The sequence below is a fragment of the Podarcis vaucheri genome (genome assembly GCF_965113315.1).
Source record: "Podarcis vaucheri genome assembly, chromosome: 9".
NCBI lineage: Eukaryota > Metazoa > Chordata > Lepidosauria > Squamata > Lacertidae > Podarcis > Podarcis vaucheri.
Genome location: NC_138767.1, coordinates 19,861,970 through 19,874,075, shown reverse-complemented (window position 1 = coordinate 19,874,075; position 12,106 = coordinate 19,861,970). Strand labels below are relative to the sequence as shown.

At 41.5% G+C, this 12,106-nt stretch overlaps 1 protein-coding gene across 3 annotated transcripts in view; it reads left to right on the top strand.

Moving 5' to 3' along the window:
• UNC5C (unc-5 netrin receptor C) overlaps positions 1 to 11,515 on the top strand; it is a 319,406-nt gene extending 307,891 nt beyond the window's left edge. For all 3 annotated transcript variants that reach the window (XM_082236367.1, XM_082236368.1, XM_082236366.1), the window contains 2 exons: positions 2,770 to 2,948; positions 4,262 to 11,515. In XM_082236367.1, the coding sequence (XP_082092493.1) occupies positions 2,770 to 2,948; positions 4,262 to 4,427 (345 nt within the window). In that variant the 3' untranslated portion in view covers positions 4,428 to 11,515. The remainder of the gene's footprint in view (positions 1 to 2,769; positions 2,949 to 4,261) is intronic.
• Positions 11,516 to 12,106: the final 591 nt, after the last annotated feature.

Here is a 12,106-nt window from a genome sequence, read left to right as displayed (position 1 = left end):
TTAAAAATAGAGAAAATTTTGGCTCAGTACTCATCTACCCTTAGTAAGTGTGACCTAGTTTTGATGGGTACAGCAAGGAACTTAGCTATATTTTCTATGATCTTAGGATTGGAAACTGCCATTAAAAGTGAGGCATAAAATTCATCTGAGCTCCCCAAGTGAAAAGAAAGTACCAGAGAGATAAAATGGGATCTTATGTCCCTATAAAAATTACAGTGCAGGAGAATGTGGACTAATGTTTCGACTGAACCACTTCCGCAAGGACAAACTCTCTGATGCCAAGACAGCCTGGTAAATCAGCCTCCCATAACTGCTGATGGCAAAACATTTAACCAGCCATTGAGAATGCTCTCCTATATCTAGGAACATTTAATCTTGCTAAATACCTAGCTGGCCGATAATAACTGCTGGGTTGCAGGACAAGGTGCAGCGGTGAGTAAGCCACGTTTGCAAGAACTAACAAATTTTGCATGTTGCAGATCTTGTTTGACGATAGCAAGAGCCAGGTTCCTTTAGTATAAGACTTCTAAAGGCTAATCATTTTGGCAAAAAAATTCAGTCTTTGTATTCCTGTGTGTTTGTCCTCATCTCTGTCAAATATACCTGGGTTTCTTCCTTCAAGAGTGTCAGTGTCTAAATAATAATAATAATAATAATAATAATAATAATAATAATAATATATTTATACCCCGCCCATCTGGCTGGGTTTCCCAGGCATGTGCAGCACAGTGGATTACAAGGAACAAATATCTAACAGATTCTGCTGCACATTTCCGTGGGTATGTAGTATAGATAGCTGAGCTCCTTAAACTTACTTTCTCTGAAATAAAGCAGAAGAAATAAACCCTTATAGGAATGAGTAGCGCCATTTGATCATATGGGGACAGTGAAAAACACTACAGACCAAAATTGGAGGATGTGGGCCAAAAGTTGCCATCTGTGGGTGATCTTTGGCCCATACCCCCCAATGCCCCCTCCCCATCATTTATTTTTCTCCACCCCATTGGAATTAATGGAATGATTTGTTCTTATGGGGGATTTGTTCTTATGGGGGGAAAGCCACTCCCTCTTATGTGTCATCCATGGGTCATCAGAATTTTATCCAAATTTGCCATCTCTTAAAATCAGTTGTATGGAATGGAATGGAATAGCCTAACTCTGTATTAAGATGCTTGTTCAAAGCATTCATCAGCCGGAGAAGGCAGTCGTTCTTGGATTTCAGTCTGAGTGGGAGAAGAATTTGGGGCTTTTAGAAACTCACCTCTCATTTGAAGCATATTTTTATGAGTCCCCAAAGTTCTCGTCTGAGCTTGGCTTCGGTAACCTTCCCCAACATCCCCAGTGTATAGAACAGGTGAAACTATATTTAAGATGAAGCTTCTTAAAAAAACGCTTACCACCATCTATGCTAACTTGAAAAACTTTGCACCCTGCATTTTCTTGTTATGGTGAGTTCTATTTAAGCCCTGGAAAATGGCATGATTTAAAGTGGTTCTATTTGTGGCAATGCATTGTGGAGAGCCAGTTACCTTATAGCTGGGAAGGCAGCTAGTTGAAATACAAAGAAATTGACATTTAAAGTGGGTCTTTTTTATTGTTTTAGTTGTTCATAGACAAGGCTTGCTTTACTTTTCCAGTTGGCTGATGTGATGGCCAAATTAATTTCCTTTCTTCCGCTGCAGATGAAAGATCCTGAAATGATACGTTTTTATTCTTCCCATCTACTTTAAATGTCACACAGTTTAGGAGGGGGTGAGTGTGTGTGTAGCTTTAATACAGGTTTTAACAATATATGTCTATCTCTGACTGTCAACCTTTTCTTCGAAGGAGATAGGCACTATTTCATATAATTTCATTCGATAGTGAATGCAGAGGGGAAAGTGTCTGATCTGCGGGGGGGGGGGGCAAGGCAGAGGTCAGAGTGTTAGTTCTGCTACTGAGTTGTTTATGTTTTCTTGGACGTGTTTTGACCTCCATTTCCCCATCTGCAAATCAGGGTAATCATGCTTTGTGAATTGATTTAGAATACTACAGATGTGGTGTACTGCAAAGGAGGGCAACCCCAGTTTTATCAGGCTGCCCAACGATGTGTATCCATTATTATTTGCCTTTTTTCAGTTTGTCAATATGGTTTGCCCAAGGGCTCTGAAGCGCCTCCTCCACTGTGACATTTCTTCTTGCACAAAGTAGTTTTATTTTTAACAGGCTCGTTCAAAACGTATATCTTTCTTTGTGGATTTATACGGTTGACAATCACCTGCAGAGCTCTCGCCAATTTTGTCTGAAGACAAGCAGCATCTGGAACTTACAATATTTAGGCCATTAGGCTTTTGCCTATTTGAAAAAGACATTTTATAAAACTAGCGTGAAGCAGTTTTCTCTGATGTAATAGAGAGCAGTGCATCCCTAAGTTAAGGATGATAGGTGGTATAGTCAATAATGAACTAAATGAATGGCTTGCCTAAGCATAAAAAGTTTTATTTATGTACATTTTTTTTAGAAATAGGTTGTTTTCCCACTAAAAACCCATCCAAAGTGGCTTGCAAAGTGTTTTGATCTGTGTTCTTAAATAATATTTATTCCTTCTTCTTTTTTTACATTTGTATTCCACCTTTCTTCTGAGGAGCTCAAGATGGTGTACATAGTTTTACTCCTCCCATTTTCTATCCAGGAAACTATGCTTCGCAGATTGCTTCTCTGTAGATAATAAGTTTATTTCCTCTGCTAATAATGCTGCCGTATCCTCTACTCCTCTTCTCTAAAATGCAGGAACCTACTGGCATTGACTATCCACTCATGGACCCAGCAAACACCATCACCACCGTAGTAGGACCTTGTGCATTCAGTATCCCCCTCCCAATCCGACAGAAGCTTTGCAGCAGCCTAGATGCTCCTCAAACAAGAGGTCATGACTGGAGGATGCTAGCCCACAAACTGAAATTGGACAGGTGGGTAAGCATGCTGGCCACACAAGCTGTGCAATGTGGCAGAGGATCGATAATTGGGTGCATGTGCTAGTGAGGCCTGGCACAATCCTTTGGGAAATTCTGAGATTCAGTCCTCCATTGAAATTTGCACAGATTTAGTCATCTCAAGGAAGTCAAGTATGGAATAAGGCTCCCTGGAACCAGTGAGATGCTTGCATGCCCATCTTTGGATTAGACTTTGTGTCCTGTAATGCATGTGACACAATGTCATTGTTATGTACTGAGTTGAATAGGATTCAAAAGGCAACAGTCTGATTGGTCCTAGAATCATAGAATCATAGAATCATAGAATCATAGAGTTGGAAGAGACCACAAGGGCCATCGAGTCCAACCCCCTGCCAAGCAGGAAACACCATCAGAGCACTCCTGACATATGGTTGTCAAGCCTCTGCTTAAAGACCTTATTGGTCCTAGAACAATAGGATTCAGAATGCAGCAGTCTGATTGGTCCTAGAACAATACGGTCCAGAATGCAACAGTCTGATTGGTCCACAGGAGCCACCCAATCCAGCTCCAGGTGGAAGTGAATCCGCAACCTGATTGGCCTATAGGTGAATCCCGGAATTAGCCAATCACATGGAGCCCATTGTGTAAATAATGTATATAAAGCAGACATTCTGGGGGCACTTCCATTCCTCCTCACCACTATGAGCTGAATAAAGAGCATGAAATCCACCCTCAACTCCGAGTATATTTCAGTCATAGTTGTTTTTGTGCTGACAATCGGAGAACATAGGGAATGCATGCCGTTTCAAAGCATGCTTACTAGTAGAGCAGCTACTAGGTGTAGCAGAGTTATTGGTTGTGCAAGCGGGGCAGAATGTGGTGCTTCTGCATGACAGCTAAAAGGAACAGGGACTTCATGTCCTTATAATAGCAGGTGTTGCTGGAAGGAAGTGGCTGTGCTGTTGTCTACTCAGCTGCTGCATGCTTCCATGATTAAGTCGCAGTTGCCCCAGCTTCTGTCCATGACACTGGCCAGTAAGTGGTAACTGTGGCTGAATACTACATTCACCACAGCTGCTGCACATGCAACTATGCATGACTGTATTGACATTGTAGACCAGGGATGGACAGTGGCCTTGCAGCTGTTGCTGGACTCCAACCCCCATCAGCTCCAGCCAGGATAGCCAATGATCAGTAATGATAGGAGCTGTAGTCCAGAAACATCTCAAGGGTCACAGGTTCCGCAGCCTGTTGTTCAGCATCTACTTTGATAGTGTGGGGTCGGGTGAATGGCCACGCTCTTAACTGTAGTCATTGTCCCGTTACAGGTACCTCAATTATTTTGCTACAAAATCAAGTCCCACCGGTGTGATCTTAGACCTTTGGGAAGCTCAGAATTTCCCTGATGGGAACCTGAGCATGCTGGCCACAGTTCTGGAAGAGATGGGAAGACACGAGACATTCGTTTCACTGGCACCAGAAGGAAAGTACTGAGGCAACCTTAGGAGGAGAAGGAAGGAATGTTAACCACGTCGGCTGTGACTAACTCAAACCGAGCACCCCAGACCAATGCGTTCCAATGCAAGAGGCATTCCAGAGTGGGGGGAAAGACACAAAATCCTGACTTTTCACATGCATTCTCCTTGTACATTATCACAGGATTTAAAAGAAATCTCACAAAGTTGTTACCTTGATAATATAATTCAATCTAACATTCCTCTCAGCTTGGCTGTACACTGCTTGGTACAGGATTTTACAGTTTCCTAGGAAACGCTTTTTATTGCTATCCAGATATATGGATAAACTTTCTTAACAATCCCAGTTTCTATGAACATTGTTTACATCAAATCCTGGGCAGCGGGATGGAAAGGACTGTCCATGGCTCTCTTTTATATATATCTATATTTTCTTCTTCTTTTGTTGAAAGCCATTCTAGACCAAGCCATGGACAAAGCAGGGTTGTGGCTATTTCCAGATAAGTCAGTTCCTCACACCCATCTCAAATGCATTTCATGGTTGCAAATCTGTCCATCAGATGTCTTAAAATAATCCGTCACCAGACTGCTTTCTGGATTGAGTTGTTAAGCCAGAGTTTTAAATTTGTGCATCTGGCAAGGAGATAATGTAGATTCTGAGCAGGAATGCAAGTACCTCTCCCTACCTTCCCCAGGGATGCCTGTGCCCCTTGGTGACTTAAACTGCAGGGATTTTCTCTCCCAGCTCACAGTGTCCCCTGCCTCCATCATCAAAGTGTGGGTGTGTGGGTGTATGTGATATGCAATTTGGCGTGGTTTGGGGGAGAGAGAGAGAAACCCTACCAAAAAGGGGGGGGGAAGAAAAAAAGAATTTGCTTGTATGGTTATTTACTGAATAGTATCTAGTGCAAGGAATATTATATTTCTTATTATTACTACTATTATTTTTGCTTTCCAGATTTATCCACAGCATTAATCATTTGAGCAATGGCAGCACCCACCCTGGAAGCTGTATGCGGCTGCCAAGGGTCTTCTGATCCCTTCTAATGGGAGCTTTCATCCTCTCTCTGTCCTTTTCTAGCTCTGTGGTCCCATCAAAACCAGTTCCAGTGAGCTGTTGAATGGGTTGCTATCAAACTGCAAGCCTTTCGCGCTGCAAACTTGCCTTTTCCATGTGGATTGTAATGCATTCATATTTATAACAGAGGCCAACCCTTGTGGACCATTTCGTGCAAATGAGATATTTCACATGCAAGAAACATTGCAAGTTAATCTGCCCTTACTCATTTCAAGACATTCTCTAGTGGTGTTGATGCTGGCTTCTCTTTCTGTTTGCCATAAACCAAAGTATCGTGCAAGTCAAGGGGGACTGGGTGAATTTGCAGTTTAACTGACCAATCCTAGGCATATCACCACTTTAACAATATTGGATTCATATTCCTATGTTAATAGAGGAGTCCTTCCAGTTATTGGTCTCAATCCAAAGATGCATTTTATTTTATTTTATTTTTAAAAAGCTTTCCATGCAAGTTATTGGACCACAGTTTGGCTTGCATATACTCATTTATTTCTAAAGGTCAATGAATTGCTAAGTTTAAGGGCAGATAACTTGCTTGTGTGGTGTCTCGGACCTTTTAAAGTGGATTAAGTCTCAGCATAAACAATGGATTACTGTGAGTTCCATTGCACGGCAAGGAACTCTAAACAGAGTGTGCATCTGCAAGGCCCATCAGTGGGACTGATGTTGATTTCATGTAGAGGAGAAATATCCTGCAGATGTGGCACCTTCACAGCGCAAATGAGAGATTGCTGACTTGGAGTAATGCTTTGCCTCAGGCCAAGGAAGTGACCATCTCAAAAACATGTAAATACCGCCCCCCTCTCGAATCACATGCACAGGCATTTTCTTTGAGGGACTGAAATCAGCCAGTTAGTACCATTTTGTGGAAATAAATGTGAGATTCTCGAGAAAAGACTTTTTTACAAAATGAGAATGTCAGAGTTTTCCATCCTATAGTCTCTGTGATCCAGGACAGTGATGGAGCAGAATTCAGTTCTCAGTTACACACAGTGGCCTTTTACAAACCTTGTAATCTCCCTGCATCCCATTTTAAATGAACACCCTGGGGTCAGTGAAACACTGTTGTGTCCTCAAGTTAGAATAGCCAGGGCAGAATCGTCCCTTTCATTTTGATTTCTTAGTTTCTTTTCCCATTCCGTACTTGTTCTCAAAATTGTTTGTCAGATGAGTTCATTTTCTTTGTTGCTCTGTGCAAGGATGTGTTTTCAGTCCATGCTCCCTGTCAGCTGCTTTGAAGTGTCAGGACACCTGTTGCCTGTTGACAAATGAAATTGGTGGTGGTTCAGTTGGGGCCCATACGTAATAAGAAGAGGGTCTTCTCTGCAAAAACAGGGTGTCCCTCTTTGGCTTCTGTTTACAACTTTCCCTGCCTCTCTCTTCCTGCACCATCCCCACTTGCCCTGAGGCCTCAGTCCGGCCAACTGATATTCAGATAAGCATGATTTTATTTCTCTGAAGGTAACTGGAAATGCCACTGGTTAACACACAAGGTGGATTTTGCCTGACCTTTTCCCCATCTTGACATTTCCACAGGCTTTTATGTTCCGTCCAGTGACCGTGTTTTTATTAAACACAGAGCAGCGTTCATAAAAACCTTTCACGTTAGGAAAGTAGTTGGCCTTCAGCCTTTGACAGTCAAAAGCAAGGTACAGGTTTTGGCTGGGTTTGTGATGGACACAGGGCGCTTTTCAAAATGTGGTCAGGATTTGGTCTGGAATGCTCTAGCTGAACTTTTTGAGTGACTCTGGGCCCAATGTGCTGCCTTCTGGACTAAGTTGTTCTTTGTATTCAGAGACAGCCTATGCTTGACTGTCAAAAAATCAGATGCAGGAGCCTTTTGAAGTAAAAGTCCTTTGCTGTATGGCTTTTTTCTACCTGGTATTTTAAAGGGAAATCTGTACCACCACTGTAGAGGCATAACACAGACCCTCCAAGTGTCCTTGTTTTAGAGGGACAGTCCTGGATTTACAGAAGCTGTCCCGGTTTCTGATCCCAGAATGTCCAGCTTTTCCTTAGAGCAGCCCTATTTTCATAGGAGAAATGTTGGAGGGTATGGAGTTATGTGACCCCCCGAGCCAAGGAGATAAGCAACTATGCAACCTATAGAAGACATCTGAAGGCAGCTCTGTATAGGGATATTTTTTTTAATGCTTAATGTTTTCTTATGTTGGAAGCCACCCACTGGGTGGGGCAACCCAGTCAGATGGGTGGAATATTATTTAGTAGTAGTAATAGTAGTAGTATTAAATAGGACACACCAATTTTCATTGGATAAATGTTGGAGGGTATGATAACACAGTGCTGTGGAGTACAAGCAAAGAGAGAGAACAGAACATAATGACAACAGTATTTAATTGCAATGATAACAATTTAATGGTAATGACAAAGTTGCGTTCAGCATAATTTCCTGTTCTTTCCCCTAACACCTCTTCCCATTCTCCCTTGAGGTTTCACTTCATATTTTTCATTTACATTTTCCCCCACCCCCACCAGGGGAGATTCTGTTACCTCAGTCTCACTAACCCCACTCTATCCCAAATTTCAGTAAGGGAAACGAGAACAATGTACAATCATTAAGTAGGCTTGGTAGCTTTTAGAATTATATTGTTGTCTCCAAGGCCTTCTGCATATATTTTTTCACATACAAATGAATGCCCTCTGTCTCCTCCTTTGTTGCACATGTTCCAATATCAAAAATTGTCTTTTGGAGCATAAAATGCTACTTTTATTTTCAAGGCATTGAAATCTTTTGAGAAAGAGGCTATCTGTGCTCATCTTTGGGAAGAAAAAATATTTTGCACGTACATTGGTGTTTCATTCTTCCATCTTTCTCAACGTGTTCTTTCTGAGGTGTGAAAGATGCATGATGCCCTGATGGTTTTTTTTTTATTCTTATTCTGAAAAGCCCTGGAAAAAGACAATGTGTGTGTGTATCATTTAGGACAGCCTCTCCTAAGCTGGTTCCACTTCCGTTCAATTCCATCCACTGTGTCTGATAGACAGGGATACTGAAAGTTTCTGGTCTGAAAGTTTGGGGAGCATCAACTTAGGAAAGGCTGATTTAGGGAGAAGTTCATTGGTAGAATACATGTTTGGCATGCAGAAGGTCTAGGGTTCAGTCCCTGACATCCTTTGAGAGGGTTGGAAAACCCCAGATAGCCATTGCCAGCCAGCAAAAACAGTGATGAGTTGAATAGGTGAATGGTAAAACTTGATAAAAGTCAGCTTTCGGTGTTTCTAAAAACAGTGTGATGCTTGTTCCATCATATTCATATTTATGAGACAGGAGTAAAAAATCCTGACTGAAATTGTGTCGGGTAGGTGGGTGATAATAAGGGGGGTGGGGTGAAGAGAGAATACCTTTTAAGAACAGTTCCTAATCATTATTCCTTGAAAGTAGTCTTTAGGTTGTTCTTGGCTATTTTTTTCTGCTTGTAACTTGGCCTGTTCACTCCTGTCAGTGCATTGCTTGCTAATTTCTGCAACCTCTAGATTGGATGAGCATCAGCTGCTGAGGTCTCTGTGACCTCCAGGCTCACACCTGCATGGTTCAGGTGAGTAGAGAACTCCTTGATTGAAAGTTGCCAATTTAGAAATCAAAGCCAGCCAGTTGTTCCTAGAGAGAGGACTGGGAAGCAAGGCAAGAAAGGAAAAGTCCAACTTTCTCCTACGCTTTATGGTTATTACAAGCCTCGTTGAATTCTCAGGTAGGTGGGCATAGGATTGCAACTTTAGTCAGCTTACTCCTTTCCTAACTCCCTAGGAACAAGTGAGCTGTAGCTGATGTGTGGGACGTCGTGATTCTTACAAAGTCTGTGTGTTATTAATGGTGTGCCAGAGAGCTTTTCATAATGCCCCTCTTTTAAGAGTTTTTAAGGATTTCATCTGGCTATTCCAACCTCTCTGAGAAGGTGGAGGAAGGAACATGGAAGCATAAACAGCATTAGCACCATGTTCTAGGGTTCTAGTTTGTGCTTTGTGACTATCAGAAGTGAACTGTTAGTGCCATTCCTCATTTCAGCTGCCCCCACTTAACATTTTTCACTACACTGATTTGCGAGTCTTCTGGAAGGATTTTAGGCTGTGCCATTTTGCTGTGCATAGGGGAGTGCTTTTCTAGTCTTTTATTATTACAGGAAAGGAAGGGAAGCTCAGAAAATTGTGTTCACAGATTTGGTCTTCTGAAAATAACCAAGGAGAGGGTTGTTGGGATTTTGATGTGGATACATGCTTTATCTAACGTTTCCTATGTCCCACCCCCATGGAGACAAATCTCTATATAGTCAAATATGCATGGACTCCCAACTCTCACTGGCCTTACCAACATGGTCAGTGGCCAGGTATGTTGGGGGCTGCATTACAGATGGGGAAGACTGGTTTGTGTAAAATTGTCAGGAAACTGTCTTCAGCCATATAGGCTGGAAAGAGACACACAAAATGGCTTCCCAACCTCTGTATTTGCTATGACACTATATATGAACATATACATGTTAATGTATGTGGGTGTTTTCACACACACTGATTCATGTCTTATATGAAGCAGCCCAGAAGAGAGATGTTCTGGGGGAAAGGGAGAATAGTAGAGAAGCTTTGAGAAAACCAGAATCCTTTGGCTGCATTTCTAAATGCTTGTTCTCGCTGCCATCTAGTGGCAGCATACACAATCTGAATATGTTGCATTTTATGTTTTGCTTGTTTTTCAAACTAGTAAAAAAATACTTTTTTTATCTTGGGAATGAATGTAATTTCTTTTCTTTCTTTCTTTTAAAATAACCAGACTCAGAGCTAGTACAGAGTACAGGATAAGAGCTTGGCAAACTGCATTTATGAGGAATTTAATATTAGTCAGCAAAGGAATCCAACCTAGAGAGAAGGCACATTTTTAAATAAATCCAAAAAATGCTAAGCTTCCACAATTGTTACAGTCTTTTTAGTTCCATTTAAAGGAATTGTTTATTTTTCCTATTAGCCGCTTACAATTTTGCAGATTTGTGTATTGTATACAGCTACTCATGACATGTCAGCTGCTAGTAATATAAGTAAAATATATAAATTTATATATACATATACATCTATATAAAAGTACCTAGAGATGTTAAGAACTGTTTTACTTCTTTATTTTAAAAATCCTTTGATGAGGAAGAGTTGCTTTAGCTTATTTGCAATTTTCTTGTAGCATTTTCCTTGACAAATCACATGTCAGAATACTCTTGATATGGCACATTCTAAATAGTTTAAACAGATCATCCTTGGAATGGTCTCAGCTCATTCCTAGGGTGCTTAGATGTTCTGCAGTCTCTGCAATGGACTTTCTTCTTTCCAATGTAGTAGTGGCCCTTTCATTTCTCTACATGAGCTTCCCGTGTATTAATTTTGACTATTTTATCCTTTGAATAATGTCTGAGGGATCATCATACACTTCTGTTTCCTTTGCTTGACATCTGGGGAAACCACTGGGTTCATTCACCCCCAACTCAGCAAGAAAGGATCCGACATACAGCTTAAAGGGGTTTAGTTCAAGTACTAACAGTCTCCATCATTTCTACAATAAAGGGTGATAACTTAAAAGTTGTCAATAGATGCAAAGCTGCTGTGAGCATCTCTGGATCAGGCTAACAGCTTTTCCCCATTCACTCCTTTTCTTCTTCTTCAGTCTGAAAAATGTTTCATTGTTTTTGTAGTGCAGTCAAGGACTTGGGAGATAGTACCACACGTGACTTTTCATCTTGGTAATGAATGTAATTCTTGCTCTTTTCTTGCTTTCTTTTTCTTTCTCTAAGTCTGTACTGAGAGCCAGTGTGGCAGAAAGGGGCTTAAAGGCTGCAAGCTGCAAACCAGGGAAGACCCTAGTTTAAATCTTGCCACTCAACAGGAAGCTTGAAGCCCTTGCTCTCAGTTCCTCCACCTGTACTGTGGGCATAGCAACCTGGCTGAACAATGCTTTGAATATGCAAATGCCCTATCAAATGCTGGGTAGCATTGTTCTCTTAGTTGTGGGAATAATCATATAACTGATGAGCAAGCAATAAATATAAAAGGCATGCGAGACACACGCACACAGCTGATTCTGGCTCATGCGTTCAAGAAACTTTCAGAGGGTTTTGGGAGTGTTTATTTTTCCTTCTCCTCCTCCTCCTCCTCCTCTCTCTGTTCCAAAACTCAGCTAACAGTTTCTGAATGAGAAACCAAACCCCTATTCCCTCAAACTTTACCTCTGTTGAGGTAATCAGGTGTTTTATCTGATCAGGTGTTTTATCTGAAGGGAAATTCTACCTATGTTACTTATTTCCCTATTGCCTTTAAGACGTTCGCCACAAAAAACTCACATGATGGGTGCTGGCATGGTTCCTGTAACATTGCGGTGTTTGTTTTGAGTGATCAGGCCGCAAAAGCAGAAGGGTGAGTGAGCAGCGATGAGGTGCTGGAGTCCTCACCTGAGACCTATCACTGCTTTGAGGAAATGGGGAAGGCTTTTTTGCTTCTTGTGTTGTGGCGCACACTCTCTCTTATACTAAGGTAATATCAAGGTTAGTTGGTGACGTTGTGGTTGTATGCCACTTCCTCCTTAGCAAGTAGTTGCTTGCATAGAAAAAAAAGTAGAACCAGGAGGTGTTCAT